Source organism: Penicillium angulare, assembly GCF_028827245.1.
Source record: "Penicillium angulare strain IBT 27051 chromosome Unknown utg000004l_segment0_segment0, whole genome shotgun sequence".
Classification (NCBI taxonomy): domain Eukaryota; kingdom Fungi; phylum Ascomycota; class Eurotiomycetes; order Eurotiales; family Aspergillaceae; genus Penicillium; species Penicillium angulare.
Window position 1 is genome coordinate 8,421,646 of NW_026623163.1, and position 23,970 is coordinate 8,445,615.

The 23,970-nt window shown below is 46.5% G+C and overlaps 5 protein-coding genes across 5 annotated transcripts; 2 read left to right on the top strand and 3 right to left on the bottom strand.

Annotated features, from left to right (window-relative positions):
- Positions 1–8,179: 8,179 nt before the first annotated feature.
- Positions 8,180–10,542, top strand: N7478_007065 (uncharacterized protein; the record flags this gene model as incomplete). Its single annotated transcript, XM_056923279.1, has 3 exons — positions 8,180–8,337; positions 8,861–9,076; positions 9,156–10,542. The coding sequence occupies 3 exons, from the start codon at positions 8,180–8,182 to the stop codon at positions 10,540–10,542; spliced, it is 1,761 nt and encodes a 586-aa protein (XP_056781316.1).
- Positions 10,543–15,449: 4,907 nt separating this feature from the next.
- Positions 15,450–15,735, bottom strand: N7478_007066 (uncharacterized protein; the record flags this gene model as incomplete). The annotated part of the gene is made up of 2 exons (XM_056923280.1): positions 15,450–15,657; positions 15,722–15,735. The coding sequence occupies 2 exons, from the start codon at positions 15,733–15,735 to the stop codon at positions 15,450–15,452; spliced, it is 222 nt and encodes a 73-aa protein (XP_056781317.1).
- A 523-nt stretch (positions 15,736–16,258) lies between these two features.
- faa4 (long-chain fatty acid-CoA ligase FAA1) lies at positions 16,259–18,418 on the bottom strand (the record flags this gene model as incomplete). The annotated part of the gene is made up of 2 exons (XM_056923281.1): positions 16,259–16,348; positions 16,412–18,418. 2 exons carry the CDS (start codon positions 18,416–18,418, stop codon positions 16,259–16,261), a joined length of 2,097 nt encoding a protein of 698 aa, XP_056781318.1.
- A 787-nt stretch (positions 18,419–19,205) lies between these two features.
- On the top strand, positions 19,206–20,639 carry N7478_007068 (S-adenosylmethionine-dependent methyltransferase; the record flags this gene model as incomplete). Its single annotated transcript, XM_056923282.1, has 3 exons — positions 19,206–19,266; positions 19,336–19,497; positions 19,900–20,639. The coding sequence occupies 3 exons, from the start codon at positions 19,206–19,208 to the stop codon at positions 20,637–20,639; spliced, it is 963 nt and encodes a 320-aa protein (XP_056781319.1).
- Positions 20,640–21,401: 762 nt separating this feature from the next.
- On the bottom strand, positions 21,402–23,000 carry N7478_007069 (uncharacterized protein; the record flags this gene model as incomplete). The annotated part of the gene is made up of 2 exons (XM_056923283.1): positions 21,402–22,526; positions 22,614–23,000. 2 exons carry the CDS (start codon positions 22,998–23,000, stop codon positions 21,402–21,404), a joined length of 1,512 nt encoding a protein of 503 aa, XP_056781320.1.
- Between the last annotated feature and the right edge of the window lie 970 nt (positions 23,001–23,970).

The window sequence follows — 23,970 nt, forward strand, 5'->3', positions numbered from 1 at the left end:
AATCGTTTCTCGCTTTTCTGTTACGAAATTTCTAGTTTCCTTTACTTTTTTCTTTCAGGCGGGCCTAATTCTTGGCTGAGGCTCTTCTCCCTTGTACTGTATGATTGATAATGATGATTTTCGAAAAAGACATCCACATGTCATATATTTGCATTCGTCAGTCGATACAAAAAGCAATGGTTTAGAAGAGAATTTTACATGATCCGCTACGTTTAGACCTTGTGATCAATTGATCCACTCCATACAAATCTAGAACTCGCATGTAGTTCCCAGTATTTGTTTGCTTTAGCTGCAAAATTCCCATTCTGGACTTTATTCATCTTGCCAAATTACCTTCTCCCAGGTCATGGGCCCCATCCCCGAACCCCATCCGTATGAACTAACATTTTGATCCTGCCCAAACTTATTTCCCGACTGACCAGGATATTTTGATTATTTGCCATAATTTGCTCAAGACCAAGCCGGAAACCTGCTAGTGAGTATCAGAATGATTACTTAGGTACTCTTCAGCGGGGATCCGTCATCTGCCCAGGATGCTCGAAGTACATCGCAGCCAAAAAAGAAAATAACAAAAATCAATTAGCAAGGTAAAGTTAAAACAGACAAGGCATCTTCCTATACGCTGTCGCTGTAGCGTCAGATGGGCGTAGAGGCCCCAATTTTCATCAAACTCAAACCTCAAACCTCGACAAGGTACTTCACTCCCACAGCGCCTAACGGCGGAGATGAACGGTCCCCCGAGGGAAAAGAGAAGGTTGCGCCCCCGAATGCATTTCCGACACAATCGCACCCGGATGACAGATCCTGCACTCAATTGCAACAGCACACAGATCTAGATCTCTGCAAAGCATAGACTATAGACGCCATCTTGTCCTCTCATGACAGAGACACAGAAACCGTCCGTCTTAATTTCCCGCACACAAATTGGGTTGCATCACGTCGCATCGGTGATCTCTTTAGGAAAGAGACCTGGATAGAAAGAAAAAGCTTACTTCTTTTGGGATGTGTGTACTGGAACGTCAGTATCTAGCCTCTTTCTCACACCCCTGACAATAACCCTCTTGGCTAGGTCAGGGAATAGAAAAGCCTAAAAATACGAAGAAAACAAATAGTATATCGGTTAGTGGAGAGTAATTAAAGTTACCTAACTTTATTTGTGCTGCCTTTCGCGTCTATACCCGGCTTCTCTTCCCTGTAGCTCTTTCGAATCACTAGGCCATCGGAACCTGAGCTTCCGCCCCGCCACTCACAGGGGTTTCTTGGTATCACAATGCCCCGGTACATGTGAAAGGCGTTCGCGATGCTTCAGTATCCCAGTGGCTTTTGCTGCCGAGCCACGACCACAAACGTCATATTAGGCATCTACCGTGACCGTGAGACGGGCGTTGAAGCATATCGACCAGAAGGGTATGTCTTCATGAAATACCTTCTCGGCCGCGTGTCGGTGAGCAGGTTTTTTATCCTTGGCTTTATTCTCCGTGCAACGATATCTGCGCCCGGGTTGGTTGATTCATTCGTCCGGGATGGCTGGCGATAGCTCAGACGGATTGCCACGGCGCCAGGAAGGAAAGAAACAGAAACATTGCGATGTGAAGTTGATGACGAGATGCGCTTCTTTAGCCTTGCCTGCTTGCATATCCATTCCAGCTGCCTCTCATCTAGTTTCAATTTCAAGCTCCTGGGCTTCTTTCCTAACGTAAGATGCTCCCACGACAGCTCTTTGTCTTGATACTTCCGCAGTACTCATCCTTGAGTTCCGTCTGGGTCCATAAACTTCCCCTGCTCGGGAGAGATCAAACCCTGGCTTCACATCCTTGTTGTTTTGGCTGCCCGAGAGGCGTTAGGGGGCGAATTCTCGAACCCCATAGACCCGAAGCTGGAGCTAGGATGTTGATTTTCATCATTCTGATACGATCGGCAGCATCGGCTCAAGATCCTGGGTGGATCAAAGTTCAGGATAGCAGGACGCACATATAACCAATGGGAGACTCTATAGTTAATTAACCTCTCCCTACCAACCACCTAGGTAACAGGCAATAAAGTAACAGGTGTTCCGAATAGATACCGTCTGCGTCCTCCCTTACCCAGGTAACCGTCTCAGGAGTACACTACCGACAGTAAGGTCAAGTGTTGCCCCAAGTAACCCTCTAATGTTTGCAATACGTGATACACATAACCTTGTATCTAGATGCGGGGGGCAACACGCGTCGGTATGAAGCCATAATTAAGTTTTGGTTCATTGAGCAGGGAGAAGTTTACGGCCCCCGAAAAAGCCGTTAGTATGCTCCCGCAAGCCACCAAGCATAGTAGATCCGAGGAACCAGGGAAGGGGGTGGTCGACTCTGCAAATCCGTGAACTCGCTTTCTCGCAGGTCGCAAATCATCTTGCGAGCCCTTGTCGCGGTTGTGGAGATTACTCCCCGTTGAGTGACATTCATTCTTTGTCTTAAACTTTATTGTGGTGTTTTCGAGTGTCGTTCGTTGGGGGGGGGGGCAAGCCATGGATCCTGGATGGGGTTAAAAGTCAACGAGTCCACATTTGTCTTGACCAGTTCAGCCGTGGGATTCCAACGGCGTCCTTGTCCCGAGTCGCAGGAGGTAGAGGTGGTGGACTTCGGGAGATTTTTGGTTTTCATAATTCAGTGTATTAATTGTTTTTTCTCTTTTTAATTTGTAATTTTAGTGTTTGTAGTCTTTTTTTTCTGTTCATCGGGGCGATGCTGACACCCTACTAGGATGTATTCTACTGACCGGGCGAGAGCCATTGGATGCGGATCCACTGTGCGGGATCAAAAGATCCTAGACCAACGGGCATATTCTAGCCAGGATGGCGAGACAAAGAATGGAAATTGAAGAGCTCAACTCTAGAATAATACAGGCTTCAAGTACTTGTCTAGTCTAGTATCGAACCAATGGGAGACTCGAAAGGTTAAAATAAAATTAAAAATACCACAAATCCCGAAAAAGCCCACCTGCATAGCATGCCATTCTCAATTGAGAGAGTAATGACACTATACCTGGTTTTGTTTCGGTGGTCAATGGCATGCGCGTTGCTTTGTCCCTTGTCTCCGGTGCCGGTAATCGTTAATCAAGCATGTAGCGCTTCAATTTTTGATTTTGCTTCCCTGTCGGAGGGCCTGGTGGACATTCGGCCGGGTGCAGGCGAGGCATTGACGCGGAACTGGTCATGGCTATTTGCGTGGAGGAAACTATCAAGTCGTACATGGGAAACCGATTGGAATTCTCCTCTTGATCTCTGTGCGGTATCTGTCACGTCGAGATAACAACTCATCCCCCGCTAGAGCTCGACTCTCCGATCGTCGTCCACGCCAAGATCGACCACCAGATCCGGTGGCACGTGCCCACGAGAAGCCCTGGCAAGAAGAATTAGAAACATCGAGATTGAAATCCAGCGGGGTTGTCTCAGGAGAATATGCAACCTCACAGTCTCAACAAACTCAGCTCTGTTTCCAGCTTTTGTTGCCGATTTGCGTGGGCCGAACCATGGTTGGATTAATGAATTCATCCATAGAAAGCCTGCTAGTGATGCCTGGCGTACGAAAGTCAAAATCTAAAGCGGAAGATGCATGGATTATTAGCAGGCGAGTCAAAGTCCCAAACTGTAAAAGTCAAAATGTTCCGAAAAGAAAATAAAAGGAGCATGGCGTTTACAGTCTTAGATAGACACCCAGGTACCTGCAGAGAGGAACTAGAGAACGGGTAAGGTTTGGCCACTCTTTACGCTGCAGAGAGACATCAAAAACAGGTGGACGGTGACTCTTCACACGTTGCTAGATTCGGACAATTCTTTAAGAGCTCGTTCTCTTTATGTGTCTCATGCTTGGGACCTTTTGTCCCCTGGGGGAAAAGAAAAAAAGGAGGAAAAAAAGTGATAGATCGGAAAATGGTGGAGACCGGGAACTAGATTACGGGCTAGTGGAGCTCGGGTGCGGGTACGGGGTGGATTCGACATCTTTGGATCTGATAGAGTATTGGATACTTGAAAGTTGCTGTCAAGTAAGAAAGAAAAAAGAAAAAGCCACCAAAAATCACTAGTGGCCGTGACAAAGAAAAAGGCTTTTCCAATTTCCCATTTGGTTATGCAGAAGGTCGGGGTCAATTCACACATCTCGCATTCTTTACATCTATAGATTACTTGAGACTATGTATCTTGTACATGAAACTCCACTATTTGGCATCGTTACTCTCTCGATGTGTAGTAATTGGGTGATCATCTTAAGCGGAATACGAGGTTCTTCAAGTAAATAGTTCCACGTATACACTGCCTATGCACACTATGTACTCCAAGTACCCAGTACTTAGACCGTTCCCTGTTCACCGCCCTCCACAGGTGCCGCTCCAGTGATCCAACAGTCCGGGTAATGTGGATGTGGATGATCTTCTCCCCCCCAACTTGGACATGCTTTGTGACGCTTGGACACTCAGCCCTGGCTCGGCACTTGATCACTTCTAATCACCTTTTTTCATCACTTGTTGCCTGAACTTTTTGGCTTCTAGCGTGACGCCCCCCATCCCTGCACTTGGTACCGAGCTCGGTATCCTAACTTAACTGGTTTGCTGTATTCTACTTCTGGATGATCCATTGGGGGCGAAGGGGCACAAATTTCCAGTTGCTGCACAACATACCCTCTTTTGCCCCATCGTCCACACTGACTGGTCCTAAGGACTGTGATTGAAATTCCGATCCGCCAATCATTTCCCGTCGGGTGCATTAACAGTGGCCCTGAGCTTTGTCATTTGAACCAACTAGCCCTGCTGCAGGATGGACGATCTTTAGCCACTAACGCAGTTTCGTCTACACGATCAGGACTAGAGGTCCCACTTATGAGGGCCGGGATCGTGGATCTATGATACTATACTCTCCACCATCCAGCAGAGCCACGAAAGCTGGGCTAAAAGGTCTTTTTGTATTTGTATTCTATTGTTGAGCTCTTTTTTCCTTTTTCTTTGTTTCCTTTTGACATTCTCGATCTGACACTCCCATCTTCATTCTCCTACTATGGTGTTTAAGCTCTCGGTCCTTCTGCCCCTCCCCTCTTCATTTTCCGGGCTCCATGGGGGATTTCCATTTGTGCAATCCGGTGGGTCTTTCTGAAGCTCGATTCTGGAAAAAGCTGCCGGGTACGGACCGCACACCATCACCCTTCCCGCTGCAGCTGTTTTAGGCATGCCCCGGTGGAGCCACGGTTTTCTAGGTTTCCTACTCGGGAAATGATTTCATCCGTCATAGTCTGGAGGGGCCGGTCCCTAGCTCTTCTCCCCGAAAGTGGTGGAGGCAATTGGTCCGGAGGAAACTAATCGTCGCCAGTGCTGCCTTAATTCTTTTTTATTAGATCTGTCGGTGAAGAGCATTGCCAACATGCACGATGCAGCTGGCTCAATGAAAATTGCCGATCGCCTGATCGTCCGCGTTTTTGCTACTTATTTTTCATTTTGTCATGCAAGATACACTCGTGCTTCGAGCTAAAGGGGAAAAAAGGATAAATAATAATAACAATGAAATGTCACTGGGAAGAACTCCGACAGGTGTTGCTTCCTGCCCCAGTACGGAGTAAGCATGGGTTCATTTCCAAGGAATCATGATGATTATTTGCCCAGGGTTTATTCACACGGACGAATGGTCTTTTTTGGACTGGCTGGTCCTGGTCTATTGGCCTGCAGATCCTTAAAGTCTGATACATCAACCACAGGGCACTTGGAGGTAGAGGGGAGAGAGTGGATGAGGGAAAGTCTGCACGGGTATCCTTGGGTAAGTTAATCATCGCCTCTATCCTACCTAGTTTCATCTTATTTGGTGTTTCCTGCAGCGACCCGTCTTCGGGTGTTCGCGCTGGGACATCTGACTTCATCAAAGACCTCTTGTAAAGGAAAATACATCCTGCCTTGTTGTTATTGCACGGGGGCCGTATCGTGCCTTATCCACTTTGGATCGGCCACTGTCCGTGCAGCTTCCTTTCGGGTCCTCCCAGGGCACGTAACATGGTGATTCTGACCAATGCCATGCTCCTTGAACAATCAAACTGTCTGGAGCTCGGGCCAATGATTCAATGCTACAGTTTCCATCCTATGGGAATCCGTCTCTTTTTTTTACCCACCCCCCACAGCCCATTTTAGCGGGCTCCATAGACCGGGACCAGGATTACAAAAAAAAAAATTTAGTTAAATAATATTAATATTAATATTTAATGAATAATATCCATGACGAAAAGAAAATAAAAAGAAGGATTTATTGATTTATTAATATTATCATTATTATTATTCAACCAAAGGAAAAGAAGGAAATCCTGGATGCTAATTATGGTTGGACCCCTTATGCAAAATGACTGCTGCCACCCACTTGTCGCTTCGCCGAATACAACGTATTTCGTTGTCCCTGACAGGCCCAGAAGTTCCAGATTCCCAGAACCTCGTGGCGAGAATGATCCTCGGCCGATGACAACCTACGGCTAACAATTTGAGGGTGTTATTCCGCATCTAGGTTGCTAGCAGGGCACCAGGATCCACTGTCAAGCATCTCCATCTCGCAGGAAACAAATATCAATTGCATGCGCACTCCATATTTCAAGCAAAGCATCTTCCTTGGTTTTTATTTTTATTTTTCCTTTCCAGCCCAGCCACATCTTTTGAACCCCTCCAAAAGAAATTATTCTGATCGCTCAGGACTCGAGAGGCTCTTGCTCTTGCATTGGTGCCGGGGTCTGTACTCTTTTTTACCTGGAGGGTTCCCCCGATTTTCCCCACCAGAAAAGAAAACTGAACCTGAGCTTGTATCTGAATCAGAACGGTAACAAGAACAAGGTCATTGGTAATACCAGTGAAGTATACTATAGATCAGGGTTGCAGGGGACTTTTGGAGGGGTTGGGTTTTCCCTTCCTATCTTTACAGTACATTCCAGTCCATCAAGCTCGTTTGATTTGTGGACGTAAGTCACACCGGATTACATCAAGGTGAGTTTTCTTTTCCTTTTCTAGACTCTTTTTGGGGATTTTTATTTTATTTTGGTTTTTTGCCCCTACGATGTCATTATTCCATTTCTTGGTGGACATTAGGAAAAGTATATCATTTGTATTTTCTTCTTTAACTTTCCCCTCGTCTTTTTTTGATTTTCCATGATTTTATTTTTATTTTTATTTTTGTTTCTTGTTTCCGGGGGACTGCAAATATCCATCCGCGGGCTTTGCTTGGATCTTCACGATCTATTGCTCAGGTACTTGGATATGATGTCTAGTCCCTGATCTGATTGTTTCATTTCGGGAAATCAGAGCCCATGACCATAATGATGAGGACTATCCCTAATTAAGGAAACCAATGTCTATCAACCCTGACGCATCCTTTTGGGCCGAGCGAATTCCGTTGAATACTTCTACTTTCCGGTTCTACTGAACACGCAACATATACCCCCTTCACCTTCTTAGTCCTTCCCTGAGACATGCTCTGCTTTTAATTCTCATCCTCACCCTCTTTGTTCATTCCTTTTTCTTCTCTTCTTCTTTTGATCTAATCAGTGATTCTTTTCTAAAGCTGCTCTATACTATCCTTCCTCTATTGTTCCTTCCCCCCATGCTATATTCAACCGAAGATTCATACATCGTTTGATTTATATTGGCACTTGGAAGTCTCTTCAAGTTCTTGGTAATTATACAAGTCTGGCATTATCACCGACCTTGTGACGGGTGAATCGTGGATCGGATAGGATATATACATTTTCTGTCCATACGCACACCATCATATACACACTCATTCATTATTCCGGGGTTCCTTATCAAATTTGGGAATATCCTCGAAAACACTCAATTCTGTGACTGTGAGGCGAAGTCGAATAAAGCTGGACTTGATCCTGGCCCTGGTCACTAACTAGGCTGATTTCTCTAGACTATCATTCTTCGCCACGAAAAAAAAAACGTCAAGGGCCAGACACCAGCTTGGGCGTCTCGCTGGTGTTACCTCACTTAGCCATTCCTCAGGGTCTTTGAGCCACCTGCCATCATTTAGTTGAAAATGAATCCTTGTAAGTCACTCATTTTTTGCCTTTCCTTTCTTACCCTGTTCTTCGTCATTCTATGAGGCAGTCGGTTCAATATCATGACTAGTTTTGTAAATGAACACTGGTATTCAACTTACCCTTTCTTTTCAGCCCTTCTCCCCGAATCCTTTCCCATGGACTGCCCGGTCACTACAGATGGCGATTATATCAACTCTCATGTGACAGGGTTTCCAACCGACGAGGACGACAACCAGCGAGTCGGAGGCCTCGCCTCCATGCCTGTCACCAACGGCGTGCGGTACCACGCACAGCAGACGATGCAAGACTTACAGTAAGTTATTTTTTCCTTCTTTTAATTCAGGCTGCTCGCTCCACTTGGGCAGTCTCTCGACCCCTTGTCTGCTGCGCTTCCTCCGGGTCCGGGCAGCTTGTACTTTAAACTAGGCTGGTTCGGTACCTTCCATACCGATCCGCTGCGCGCATGCATTTCTTCCGATGTTTTTTATTTCATTCTGTTTTATTCTGTTTTCCTTTCTTGGTTCTTTCTTACCTGGAACTCGTCTTGTCTCGTATCTTCGTTGGGTTTCTTTTTGCCATTACCAGCTTCTCTTGCGTTTACCCTGGTTTTAACTTTTCTGGATTTGGTTTTTGATTTTTCGATTTTTATTCTGTCTTTTTTTTTGAACCCTTACCCTCTTTGTTTTTTACTTTTATTTGTATTGCGTTGCAGTCATAGTGGCTGCTTTGCGCTCGGATGCCCTTGGTTTTATGATTTCATGCTTCTTCAGTCCACTGAAGTTGCTTGCTATGAATTGGTGGTGATGTGGACATGCTAAAAGGATTTTATGTCCCAGTTATCCCGGCTCTTCTGCTCTTGCTATGACACCTCCTGATTCAGGCTCCGGTATGGCTTTTCCCTTCAGTGGCAACTTAGACGTTGGCCCCGGCGCTGATCCGACGTGCTATTTAATAGATTCCTTCTCACCAACCTCTGGCCCTCTCTTCCCTTACCTGTCTCAGCAACAACACCCATTTGACCGCATGACAGAGTTCCGACGTGGTCTATCACTGTGAGTATCTTCTCCATTCCAGAAAGTCAGCAGGTAAATCAAGAAGAGAGACTGATGAGGTCAACTTGTGTACATTTAGACAACCTCCAGTTGGCATGTCAACCACAATGCAAGCGCCATCTCATGGCGTCAGTTCTATTCCGGCTCTAATGGGACGGAATAACGCCTATTCCTCATCTTATGCCTTACCCCGAGGCATAGGGCTGCCCTTGGCGGGAGTGAATGATGTTTCCCGCTCTCACTCGTATCCCAGTGCTCCTCGAGCCCTAGAGGGGGGTTTTGATCGCTCACAGACCATGTTCCAGCAGCCTATGGTAGAAACCCCACAGCGATCTCCAGCACAAGTCGAAGCCCCACCATTTGACGAGACTAATATCCTCGAGTCCATCGTGGCCGATTATGGCGGTAACCAGACAATTGTCAAACCCGAGATTCACGCAAAGATCGGTCGAGGCTTTTTCGCATCTGACGGTAAATGGACATGCTACCGCCGCAATTACTTCGCCGTAACTTGCAGCTTTACTCTCGCACCATGGCCTGCAACCGTACCTCTTTACGTTCGACACGAAAATGGCCATCTAGCACCAATCAGAGGATTTCAAATGTCCATTTCAGCAATTGTAAATGAACAATACGGAGACACACGAGAACTTGTCCAACACACACCAAAGCGTGACAAGCAATCAGAACGAAAACCAGGCCCAGTAGCTTTGCAGCCTTCGCCACCCCCTTCCCTGGCTGCAGGCACAACCGGAAATGGCACACACTCCACCTTCTCCCTCAACTCGCAGTCTCTGGATTACCATTCGTCATTCTCGGGCGCGCCTCAGCCCTGTCAGCCCCCCACATCGACTATGTTCGAGCGAATCCAGTTTCAGAAAGCAACCGCTAATAACGGCAAGCGCCGCGCCCAGCAGCAATACTACAACCTCGTGGTGGAGCTTCATGCAGAAGTCTCGGATCCAGTGACTGGGGAATTTGAGCCGATTATCATTGCCCGCCGCCACTCACACCGGATGGTTGTACGGGGCCGTTCTCCAGGTCATTACAAGGACGGACGGCGTGACAGTACAGCGAGCATGGGACCCGATGGAAGTGCCGGGGATGGGAATGGTGGTTTGCCTCATGCAATGGGACCGTCCGCACGTTCACATCTTCTGATGTACGACTCTGCCCACCGTGGTTCACTTCCGTATGGAAGAACGGATTATCGTCAAATACCTACTGCGGAGCACTCTCCTTTGAGCGATAGTCCTCTTGTTTCGTCATCGTCTTCTTCCGGCTTTGACTACTCCATGATTAATGATACTATGGACCCGATGGATACGCTGAAAACCGACCCTTATCAAGACTCAGTGTTTGCTGGTGTTCCGCACCATCGTTCTAGTACGGGAGGTTACGACCCAGTTTACTCGACCTATGGCCGTTATGATCCAATTCAGAACTCGCATAGCCTATGCACCTGAGGTGTCCTTTGGGGTTCTTTGTTTTTGCCTTTTTATTCTTCTTTCCCTTTGTTTTTGATGTCATCTCTCTATGATCATTTTACGATTTACTTGGTTCTATTCGGGGTTCGAGGGATTTCATTTTTGCAGAATTGGGAAATGGGGAGTGGCTTACGGAGCGGTGCAGAACGGCGCGGGAGACGATTTTACGGCCCTTTTTTGAATTTCTTCCTTGTCTGATCACCATTGATTTTACTTTTTTTGTTTTCATGTTTTATGAACTATTTCTTCTCCTTGGGAACTTCGGATTCTTCTCTTCATTCAACCCTACACCACCTTTTTGTCCTGCCTGTCTAGTTTCTCAATCGGGAAATGGGGCAGTGCTCATCACCAAGAGTTAACAATTGGAGCATCACGCTCCAATTCAACTCATTCATCTACGTCAACCTTTTCATGATTTCCTTTTTTATTTTTTAACTTCTTGTCATGTGTTCCTACCTTCTAAAAGGAGAGCATACAGAATGTCATTACCAGCCTTCCATTTATTCAAGGTTCTGGAGTATCATAACTACCCATACTTATTACATACTCTATCTAAAATTAATATTGAAAATAAAACAAACGAATACCTACTTACATACTGAATACCTAGTTAGGTGTTGAGTTTCCCATCTACATGTGTTTGCCTGCACACTCCCATAGTACCGCCGCAATTCCCCGATTCGCGTAGCCCGTCAGGAAGCGTTATTTGCTGCGGTCCTGGTCCAGTTGCCCATTTTACCAGGGTGATGCAGATAAGTACAGGAATCTCTCAGTCCAGTTTCAATGGAACATCTTCTGAGACTACGATGTAGAGCTTAGACCTATCCAGATGTTTATTTTGTCTTATTGGTGAAATACTAGTACATACATCATACTACGAGTGGGTCCGGATCTTTAAATACATCCATACATACATCAGACATGCTGAAAGGCTGAAAGGCTGATGCAACAGGGCGCAAGCTTCCTCCTTCTTCTTTAGATTTATGTTTATTTTAATTTCGTATTTGGTTTTGATCTAGTTTCAGAATATAATAGAAGGCTATCATTGCCACTCGGCACCGTGTCCCGTATCAGGCTATGACTGTATGCGCATAGAAGCCCGGGGTAGTCAGCGGACAGGGCCATGGAGGGGAAGTTGCAAGGTTGAGCATATTAAGGGCTGGTGGCGTTTATGTAAGTTGCTTCGTCCGTTTAACGAGGTTGGTTGGAGGAAAGTCAACATGCACTTCTGGGATAAATAGGTAGCCAATCAGTTTGTTTAGCAATATCTTCTTTAGGTAGGATGATGTTTCTGCTTATTTGGTAATTTCCAGGCAGCAAGGGTTAGATGTGGAGTTTTTGGTGAAGGATCATGCGGAGTAGACTGGAGTTGATGTATACGGCGTCCAGGTATGTACGGGGTATAACAGGGCATGGAACATGGAGTGATGAATCCATGGATGTACATGTATGGGGTATTGATTGTGGAGTATGAAGAACGGATTAACTAGATCTATGTAAGGACGGCTTAGTATACTGATTTGAATAGGTACCGGATTAGCATCACTATTACGGTCGTGAGTAAACCCTAATTTTGCTTTCTCTTGCTTATTCAGGGTGTATTAGGGCGCACTGTTATCGTCACTGATATTTACAGGTCCTGCCCAGTGGAGGATGTGAATAGTGTAGATCCCGTGCCCTGATCGCCATCGGATCGACGGTGCGTGCGCAGGTGATTTATTGCGTCTCAGCTCAGCCCAGTTGCGGCTATTACGAATTCATGCAGGACTGGGGCCGGGCGCCAGTGGCGAGGCACTACTAGTGTGGGTGAAGGAATACGTTTTTATGATAAGCATAGATATGAATTCAAGTTTTTAATTCTTATTTCATAGGTAAGACATATGCGGGCTACCTTAGGCCATTACTAGTCTACTAGATGTATGTCAAAACATGACCCTAAATCTGCCTACTCTACTTCAAGTTGATGTCTTGAGTCATCAAATGCCAAGAAAAACATAGACATAGACTGCATACCATGTATCACACGCTATTTGGCTAGCCTCTCTCGTGATTCTGGCTTCCTGCGGCTCGGCAAGTTCCGGTGCTCAGCGCCCCCTGCTACGTCCTCATGTTGGTACGTTTTTTGTCTAGGCTATAGTTCCCGGTTTATGGACCAGGGTCCTGGTCCTGCGATGCGAGCTAGTGAGAACCTCATCTGGTCTGGTGTGGATGGAAAGTTTTCCTTTCCATGTATTTCTTCGTATACAACTGTGTACTTTGAATGAAGTACCAACTTAATGACCTCATCTAGGTAGTCTATCGCAAGCAAAATATCTCTCATTGACGAAATACCGTCTCTAAGGAGTATACACCATCACAATCACAAGGCGATAGTAGTTCAAGATTGGTTCGTACTTTTGTATATAACTTTGGGGAAAGACTTAATCACTTCCGTCAAGGTTTGTCTCTCTTAGCCTTTCCTAATTCTGATTTTAATCTATGTACATCCACATGTGAAAATGTGGCAGGTGTAGGTGGCAATAGGAAATAGGTCATTGGAAACAAAACAAGAATCAAAATCAAAACTGCCTTGGAATTTGGAGCTTGAGCCTGAACCTTTCAAGATCAAAATCAAATCAAATGAAATAACCTGATTCTGTGCATCTGGGCAGGGTTCACCCACCCTAAACACCAGTGTTGCACAAGAACTCCGGCCGAAAGGTCAGAGCCCCATGCCCGTGCTCATATCTACAGGTGCATATTTGCATGTGCAGCACGGGACGTCTTAGTCCAAATCATCGGATATAGAGATCATAGATGCCTAGTTTACCTGGGTATTGCCGATGGCTCAGCCTTGTTAGGTGTTTGGACTCACGAGGGGTTGACATGGGGTTGTGGTTTCACGGCAGGTTTCAGGCGCCTAACGATCCGATCAAATCGGGGTAAGTATCATAATCTGATGGAATGGGATTTGGAATATATTTGGAATATGCATATGTATGCAATCATAATCTGCTCATTGGTGTTATTTTGGTTTTTTTTTCCTTTGCTTTTTCCCTTTACGTGGCTTGAAATTGGATCTATAACCGCATTGTCCCTTATCAATCAAGGATTTTTTTGTTTTTTGTTTTTATTACAAGTTCTGATCCTTGGATTGTAAGTTCCTTGATCTGAATCGTGTTAATTGAACTATTGAACTACTGATCCTAGTTCAACAGAGCATATGCATAGGGTCTTGTTTAAGACACACTTGGACCCTGGGTTGTCGGTGCTACAGAAACATTTTGTGCGTAATTTATCTTCCCGGACAGAATCATGGGTGACTAGGATCTTGATTGCTGTAATAACTGTAGGGGATCTCAACAGTCTGTTTCTATAGCCTTCAAAGGTTGTAAGCTTGAGTAGGCGGCTCATTCCGAGGAAGTTGCCATTGGGGCGCTAGTCATTTTCTGCAATATACTTTGTCTAGTACCACATAAATCATTATACATAATACTTTATGGGCTGCATTAAACTACCTACTATTTAAGCACTTATTTCCAATATTCCACTATCCAATGCAGATCAAACAAGGATACATACTCTCGTTATGTATCAGCCCTTATGCCCAAGTCAATCACAATCACAATCACTTTCACTTTCATGGATCCAGCCCAGTCGATGAGATCTAAACCAAAAACCCGTGGACACGTTCGGATACAGCATCGTGAATTTTTATCTGTCCGATCTAACCTTTCAATATAGAGGTCCTAGCTTGATGCAATACCAACCGGTCACTCATCACCATCCACGGCGGAAGGTGGATTTCTCCGATGTGCCACATCAACGGCCTCTGAGTTATAGGTTGTACCAATCTCCCCTGATCCGCTCTAAGAGACCCGATAGCTTTACAAAAGGGTATGGGAATTTCGACCCTTGAATGGCACGTGAGAGTGTTGTTCGGGGAGTTGGATTGCAGTTCGGACTCGGGTGTCGGGGTAAAATGGAAATGGAATAAGTAGTCCAGATATGATCTTCAATATACGGTGCATGAGCGGGACAGGCTAAAGCTTGGTAGCGGTAACATGCATTTGCTAGGTACCTAGGGCTTAGAAAGCGTGGTATATCTCTAGTCTGGATAGGTAGTTACCAGGTACATAGGTACTGATCGGGAAGAACAAGGGTACCTATTCAGTGATGGTCGGTATAGCCCGGATAGAACAGAAGTATCAGAGTACCGTCGAGACAATATAAGACAATTGCCAACGTGCATTGAGTACAGCACAACACAACACAACCAACCAATCACTCCACCAACATCAGCTCAGAATCAGCATACTGGCTACCGACTACTTGAGACAGCAAACCAGCAAGCCTGCGGCTCGCAACCGCATCTCAATTCCGACCCCATCAAGCCCGGAGAATAAAATGTGTCGTCATTGGCTTCTTACAGCTTTGACCAGCTAAATCGCGATCTGGACTGGCCACACCACCTGCTCTTCTGCCAAGAAATGGTTTCCGGACTGGAAACAGCACAGCATTGTCATGATTTCCTGAATCAACTAACGGGAGTGGCGATCATTAATGGATGGATGAGCTTCAGTTTGTCGGGGATGGTCTTCATGCGCCAGCACAGACTTCATGCAAAGTATAAGACAAAATGTCAACATGGTCATGGATACGATATAGCATGACGGAGATGATTGTATCTGCGTTGAACCGGCCGAAGCTTTGCGGTCTGAGCGTATATGTCCGCGGTATGTTGACGTCGTTTTCGTTTTGCGTACCGGCGAGGCTGCAGTATGGCTCTGCTAGACCACGAATGAATATGAATCCAATTTGAATATCCAGACAAGGTACCATACCCCCTGCAGTTTGGGTAAGGCCGTACTCGAGAAGAAAAATAAGAAAAGAACACTATTTCAATCTTAATTGGTCTCATCCTTGTTATCTTCGCGTCCAGCTCTCGATATCCGCACGGCAAGCTGGCGATCCAGTGCCTCCTGCTCCTCCTTTGAAGCGTGCATCCCAAGCGCATCCTCAACTTTAGGCGAAGTCCACAATCCAATGGTAGCCCATGCCATTACGCCGACGCCGAAAAGCGCGCGTGTTTTCGGGGTTAAGCCGCGGTAGGTACTAAGGGTCCCGTTGTTAGTATACACATCGTAAATATCGGGGTTTTATTGGACCTTTAACGTACCTCCAAAGAGACATTTTGAGTGCGATCTGTTCTGTATGATTTGATTGGAATCTTGAAGACAGAAACTTGAATGAAGCAAGAGTTGAGAGCTCCGCGGATATCACGTGCCGGGCGGTCTAACCGCTTTTGGATATAGAATAGTTGGAGGTTCAAGTTTGGTTCCTGTGCCTGGTGGATGTTCCTGTCAGGTACATGTACCACGCGGTGGGTTGGTTTGGTGCTTTTGTGGGTATGGTGTAACTGTGGTTCATGTACTTTGATTTGCTTGGGACTTTGGGTGGCAGGGTTCGAGGTTATGTGTGATATAGTAAAGAAAGTTGCTACTTCATGTAATGGTGCGAAGATTTCTAGATAGAGGATCTTAGAATAATTTTTGGTTTACAGTATGGGAATGTATAAGTGTAAGCAATCATATCCGCATTCATTACTTAGCTCGTCTGAATCATGGGCGAGACAAAAAAAACAGGACAAACGAAATAGATGCCCAAGCAAATCGAAATAAATGTAACAATATGTTCCGTCTTTTTAAACAAGAGTTTATTTCTTGCCGTACGCCTTGTCAACCTGAGACTTGTACTGGTCAACGATCTTCTTGCGCTGCAACTTCTGGGCGGCAGTCATGAAACCCTAGAGATGATATTAGTATGCTTTTATTTTATTTCATCGCATCTCAGTAGATCAAGAACTTACGTTTTGAGGGGTCCACTCCTCATCAGACAAAACAACACCACTGACAATCTCAATACCCTTCAGACCTCCAGCACGGCCAGAACTCTGGAGTTGTTGAAGAACAAGACGTTGGATCTTCTCATCGTGCACAAGGGTCTCAAGGGTGTCACCATTAACTCCGTTCTCGCTGGCAATCTTCTTCAGAGCAACTTCAACGGGGACAATGATAGCAATTGGCTTGTCCTGATCTTCAGCAGCGTAGACGCAAATGTTACCAACAACGGGACATGAGCGGTAGACCGACTCGAGCTTCTCCAGTGCAATGTACTCGCCGTTCTGAGTCTTGACCAGGTTCTTCTTACGGTCGATGATGCTCAGGTGGCCGTGGGAGTCGAATTCACCAATGTCACCAGTCATAAACCAGCCGTCCTCGGTCAATGCAGCCTTGGTCTCCTCCTCGTTGTCGAAATAGCCGGATGTCACACTGCCACCGCGGATGAAGATTTCTCCCTGGGGAGGAGTGTTCTTGGTGAAGTAGCCGGCATCGGGGAAGTCGACGAGCTTGACCTCAATTGAGGCGGGAATGTCACCTAAAGCCTCGGGGTTCCATGCCATAGGGTCGTTCAGAGCACCCATAGCAGCGGTCTCGGTCAAACCGTAACCACCAATCATGGGGGCAATGGCCATAGAGAGGAACTTCTGGGTTTCCTTGGAGATGGGACCACCACCGTTCATCAGGATACGGAGACGACCACCGGTGGCCTCCTTGAGCTTCTTGAAGACAACCGCGTCAAGGATTCCAGCACCGAAGTTTGCGCCGGGGACACCGTTGTTCAAGAGGAAGGTCTTGGCAGCCATAGCACCCCAGAACATACCCTTGATGATGAAGCTGGTCTTGCCGAGGTTGTTGAGAACACCCTTCTTAACAGTCTCCCAGACAGCTGGAACACCGACTAGAATAGTAGGCTTGAATTCGCGAATATCACCCTTGCAGTTGCGCACAGAGACATCGGATAGTGTCTTAGGGTTACCGTATCCCATGGTACCACCCCAGTACAAGCAAAGGTTCTCAAACATGAACTCCAGAATGTGAGCCTGAGGAAGGTATGTAAGAAGAGAATCGCTGGTGTCGATGTAAGGCCCGACGACCTGGTTAACACCGGCGGTGGCGGCAATAACGTTGGCGTGAGTCAAAGAGACACCCTTTGGTGCGCCCGTTGAGCCAGACGTGTACATAATACAGCAAAGGTCCTCGGGGGTAGGTGGCACAGGGTCCACAGGGTTCTCCTCGCCAGACTTGCGAAGGTCCTCAATGCTCAACACCTCGATGTGGCTGAAATCGCTCTTCAGCTTGTCCAAATCCTCCTGCTTAACCTCGTTATCGGTGTTATAGATAATGCGCTTGATCGAAGGGATGTCTCCCAGAACTTTAAGGAGCGATTTGATCAGAGCAGGGTCCAGGAAGATAGCATCACTAGCAGTTTGCTTCAGAGAGTGCTTCAGACCCTCCTCACCCAGAGTATCGTAGGCAGTGACAATTGTAATGGACTGCGATGCAGCACCGTGCGACATGGCCAGCCAGTGTGCGCTTGTGGCGCCGTACAGGTGAATACGGTTATCCTTCTCGAGACCGAGCTTGCGCAGACCAGCGCCGAGCTGCAGACACAGCTGCTCATACTCTAAGAAAGACTTGTATGTGTATCCGCTCAACTCAAAGTATGTCCACTGCTTCTCGACCTCCTGCTCCACACCATCGACCATCTTCTTAACCTTCTTATTCTCGACATGGGTCTTGATCAGTTTGCGACTGGCGACCGCTTTGGCGTTACCGAATACCCGAGCGGAGCGGCGGAAGTTCTCGTATGTGGTGGAAACATCCTCTGCTGGGCGAAGGATGAGGCCGTCTTTGGCTGCTGGGTGTCGGCGGGGAATGGTCTCGCCCTGGACTGGTTCGTAGCCGGGTGCCTCGACGGAGAAGGGGCCCTTCTTCACCATCCGAGGCTGGATGTGTGCCTCGCGCTTCGACATGGTGAGTGTAAGGGACTCGAAGAAAGCGAGGATATATGCGTTAAATGGAAACAAAGAGGTGGCGCAAGTTCAAGTTGGAGAAAATTTGATACGCTGGACGAAAGTGACGTTAGTGTTGCTCCGAGGGGGGCGGTCTTGTGTTGGTCCGGGAAAAACAAGGGAAGCTTGGTCGGCAAAGCTCTAGCGTGCCTAGAGGTACACCATACCACGTATCTCCAAAAGGAAAACCTTACCTCTTAATCCGACTTTATATTATGAACAAAGTACAAGCCACCTCATAAATCCTTGGCAAAGAAGAGAGAGAAGCTGTTCCATCCGATTATATGATGTGGCTGGGTCGTCTCTCCCGCAGAATGACGCACGTCTTCAGGGCTAGCAGGATTCAAAGATATTACAGTAAGGATAGAGCTACAAAGAAGGATCCATTTTAATCCTAAATTAACGCAATACAGCTTGCAAATTGGTATTCTCTCTCGTATTTAGCGTGATGCCGCGGTATTATGATGCACCGTGCTATGCTTCGTATAAGATTTCTGTAGTTTATCCCGCAGATCAATTACTCTTTTCTTCATTTGTTGGGACCCAACGATGATGTGGGGACACCGAGTCCAATCACAGTCTTGATACTGGAGATGCTTCATCCAAGTACTCCGTGCTTCCGTACAAGACCGTATACTCCATCTGCACAGACTTCAATTATCTTGGCCATCCACGTGATCTCCACAGCAACAACTTCATTGTTCGCGGATAAACACGGAGCTTAGACTCATGCTCCATTCGAGTCTTTATGTCTTCCACCATTCCCTCCCTCCTCTCAATAGGGGAGGAAGTCACCGACGTCGAAGAGGGTAAGCTCAGAAGTTACTGCATTTCCTAATTTCGAGTCCCGCCCTGCTCACGGCCCAAGCGCGGTTTAGAATCCTTCCTTCTCTTCGCCCAGGATATCCCCACTACCAATTTGGGCTTCTTAGATTCCCGCGCAGCCGCAGTTGAGGTGTCGATCCGTGGCAACGAATACACCATCCACCAATCTCCAACTTTACTCTCCTCGTCTCGCGCTGGGGGGACGACAGGCGCCGGTAAGTTTTTTCTTCTTTAATTTTTATTGCTTTTATCTTTTGTGCAGATCTAGACATAATTAATGTCTATCTGAGTTTTTCGCCCACTCCCCGCTTCGTGTCCGTGCATTATCCCCGCAGTTTGTCTCGGTCCAGGTACGGTACAATGGGCAAGCCGAGGCTCTGCTTCCGTGTTCTGGCCTTTGATTTGAAGGAAAGGCGAGGCTGGTTCATTCTGGTAACCTGTTCGTCTCTGAAGGCGTTATCTGACCTTACACCTGCCTTATTTGCCTTATTATTGGAGCGACGGGAGACCATTTTCAGGACACTCAGCACTCATCTATGTTATCACGCAATCTATAAGCATTTTTTGTTTTTTCGAGCTATACTGAACTATTGAACTATGTATACTAACATCATCAGTATTATGGAAAATCACACCTCTCTTCGCAGAATGGATCTCCTCCCCCGATAACCCCCTCTGGACCTCTTCCTTCCTAACCCACGAATCCATCATCACAGAGCTAGGATGCGGTATCTCGGCCCTAATCCCACTTGCTCTCTCCCCATCCATTCAGCACTACATTGCTACAGACCAGGAATATGTCCGTCGATATTTCCGGACAAATATTGACGAAAACATATCTGCAAATAACACAGCCGCAGCTACGTCAAAGAAGAAAGTAAAGGGTGCTAGTAAAGCGAAGAAGGCGTCTAAATCATCTACATCTGCATCTGCACCTTCCTCCAATGTTACGTTCACGACGTTAGACTGGGAAACAGATCAACCGTCCTTTCTAAAGGGGTGTATAGAAGGGGATGAAGGGATACAGCGTCATGGAATCGACGAAGAAGATAAAGGCTTTGATCTGATTCTTTCCTGTGATTGTATCTATAATGATGCGCTTGTAACGCCTTTCGTACGCACTTGTGCTGAGATCTGTCGATTGCGTCCAGCTTATAATCCTGAATCTGAACCTGGTGATCGGAAACCGACGGTTTGTTTGGTTGCGCAGCAGCAACGGGCACCGGAGGTGTTTGATGCATGGTTGAAGGAGACGCTGAGAGAGTTTCGGGTATGGAGGGTGAGTGATGAGATCCTTGGGGATGGGTTAAAGGTCGGTACGGGGTATTTGGTGCACATGATTTTACTTCGAGAGTGAGGTTGTGACTTGTACAGTTGATTCGAGTTTCAGCATCAGTTCATCTCAGTGGGTTGAGATGATGTATATAGTGAGCGTAAATTTCCAAGTACATAAACCGAATTTAAGAGTGGATGTGAGGAGGTATGCACATCAACTTGAAGTTGACTACTACTTTGTGTCATGGCTAGATATCTCAGGCTGTATCCCTGGCTCGGCGACCACCATGGGGGTTTATTGGCAATAGAAACTGGAATTAATGTCTTGGAGGTAATATATCAACCTTAGAATAGAAGTGATACATCAAGAAACGGCATCTTATCAATCGTACTATTGCTCATGCAGGGGCATTTACGTTTCAGATAAAAAGCCAAGCTTAGCATTAGACACAGTCTAGATCCAGGGTCCAGATCACTGAATTTATTATTCACAATACGCTAAACATGCAAATTATGGACAAGCATCCGCGAATCTAATAGGGCGTTGCGGCTAACGATAACAAACCGGAGCGTCAAGCCACCCAGCTGAAACAATAGGGTATTGAAAGCGGACAAGAGCTTTGAGAGCAGAAAATATGTCAATGGAACTGACTGTTCAGTTCCACCTGAAACAAAAAGCAAATGCTAGAAGATGAGACGAGGCGAGATGATGCAAATGCGCTTTTTTGATATCCAACGATGGATGCAAGCCCATATAAGGGTAAAAGACCATCGAGATGATTATGTTGTGTTGAATTAGGTTTGATAGATGAGAATATGTAGGTAATGAAATATAGCAGCGATATTATTCAGGTGTAGACCTTTCCTTCGGCTCTGTATTTTCTTTCTCGGGTGAGTACTCGAATTTCCGCTTAACAGGCACCGTTGACTCGATGGTTGGTGTAGGACCCTGAGAAACAGGTTCAGAAGGTGGTAGAGAGGCCAGAGCTTCCCTTGTCTCTGGTTCAGGGGATCGATCAATAATAGACGAGATAGACTGCTTGGTTGATAAACCGTTCGACATATGATTAGGCACAGGAGACATATCGTGTTGTGCGGGCATATCGTGTGCGTCTGAAGGGCGATCCGACATTTCAGTCTTAACCCGGTAAGACTCCGGTGAGTGTTCGTCTTCCATTTCAGAGTCGGAGTCTAAATCTTCGCCTGTTTCGCCGTCGTGGTCCATTGGTGTTGCGCTCTCTGTTGAGCCGCGGTGGGCTTTGACGGGTGGCAGGGGTGAATTGGGATCGTATACGAGTCCACAGAGCTCGAGGGCTCGGGACTGGCTGCCCAGTGTGCGGTCTTTGTGCTTTTTTGTTAGGTGGCACATGAAGCCGTGGAGGGTGACGAAGTCGGATTTGCTACAACCTTGGATGGGGCATGTTAGGTAGACGAGACTGCCGTCTGATGGGCGCTTCCAGAGAGCTCGGCCTGAGGGGTCGTGGGCTGCTGGGCGTCCGTGACGCTCACCCCATGCTTCGACGTTTTTGATGGTGTATTTTTGCTTGCGGCGGATGGATCCTGGGCCGTTCATGGAGTCGTGATGGACTACTTGGTGGGGAGGTTGAGGTTGTGTAGTTTGATGGTGAGGTTGGTGAGAAGGATGAGAAGGATGAGGCTGATGTTGCTGGTGAGAAGGGTGTGGTTGATGTTGCTGATGTGCGTGGTGAGGATGAGAAGGATGGGCTGGGTGGTGAAGATGAGCTGGTGGGGGCATAGGAGGAGCTTGTTGAGCCTGTGATACAGGTGGAAGAGGAGTTTGACGTGGTTCTGGTGGGCTCTGTTGCTTGAAAAAGGCGAGTGTAGTAGCTGCACTGGTCTCTGACAGTCGGCGAGGTGGTGTAGGTCGCAGAGGAGGCGAATCAGCGGCTCCATTAGGTCCCAGGCCCATAGACTCTCTCTTGATCCGTTTGCGTTGTCTTCGAAGATCCTATTGCCATGGAAATTAGTATATCATCCACAATGTCCACAGAAAATAGACCCAAGAAATGAAATTCCCATAAGAGTAAATCCATACCTCTTCTTCTGCTTCAGCATTTTCTGTCATCCTGCGGAAATCTTCATCTTCCCGTTTACGTATCGCCAACAAATGAGTACGGGCTGCCATCCGGCTCATCTCCTCGTGTTCCAATTGCCGTAGACGCTGTTCGATCTGCTCTATGTTGGTTGGGCTCGGGGTGGGCGGTACAGCCGGGGGTCCAGCATGATGATCGTGCAATAAAGGTGGTGCAAAGTGACGGAAATGATGATTCTGAACCATTTGCTCTGGAGGAGGCATGGCTGGATGAGGTGAAGGGTTTGGATTCATGGCGATAGGATGGTAACGTTGTAGACCATTGGCAAGAGACGCAGGTCCATTCATACCACTGTCTGGGACAGGGTGCACCGGCGGCGCAGCAGTCATGATGTGTTTCTCTCAATTATTTCCTCGTATTTGAATGCAAATGACTCTGACGTGTTCTGGATGAAGATTTCTCTGTTTTAGTTTCCCTAGTACGGTGGGTTGCGGGTTGATGGGATGCTTTTCCTTATTAGGTCCCGGGTTACAGGGATTTAGGAAAGAAGCTTTAAGAGAGAAGAAAGATGTCTTTAGACGAAAAGAGTAGAAGAAAAACAGTACCCCATGCAGAACCGAGGAAAAAAGGGAATCGAGGGAAAAAAGAAGAGAGAGACCCAGTCTCGATCTATGGGTCGACGGTTAGGAAAGGATTGACAAGTCTCCATCCATCACCCCCACTGCCAATTATAATAATCAGAATTAAAATAAATAAATAAAATCCCGGGATAGTGGAATCATTGAATACTCAACCAGGAAAGTAATAAAAGCAAGTAATCCGCGCTGGTTAATTGTTCAAAGTCAAATATAATTTTATTATTATTATTTCTCCCCAAAAGGCAAAAATTGAAATTTAAGAAATGACAATATTCACTAGCGCGACCCTGCTGCATCCCCGTTATGATGGAAAATCACAAGAAGTAAAAAAAATTAGAATTCAAAAGTTATTAAGAAAATGAAATAAACAGGGAAAGGCCCAGCTAAGAACAGCTGCCCAAGGATCATCTTCACGGGCGTATCGCGATCTCCATCGCTCCAAGATCCTGCTGTAACAACCGAGCGTATCATCTTACTTTCTAGACCCCTTAGTGCGTTTAGTATGAAGCAAAACCAGTTTGAACACGATGCGGTCAGTGGACAGCTGCTCCCATGGATTGGACCGGCGCTAGTGGATGTAATCAAATCACAATCACAATCAGTTGGCCTAGCTCCATTTAGGGGGGAAATAAACACGAAACTATTTTTACTTTACTACAAAGTAGCCCGGGAGGTCTGAAGTTCATCCTATTCGCATCTCAATTTACTCCGTATATAGAAG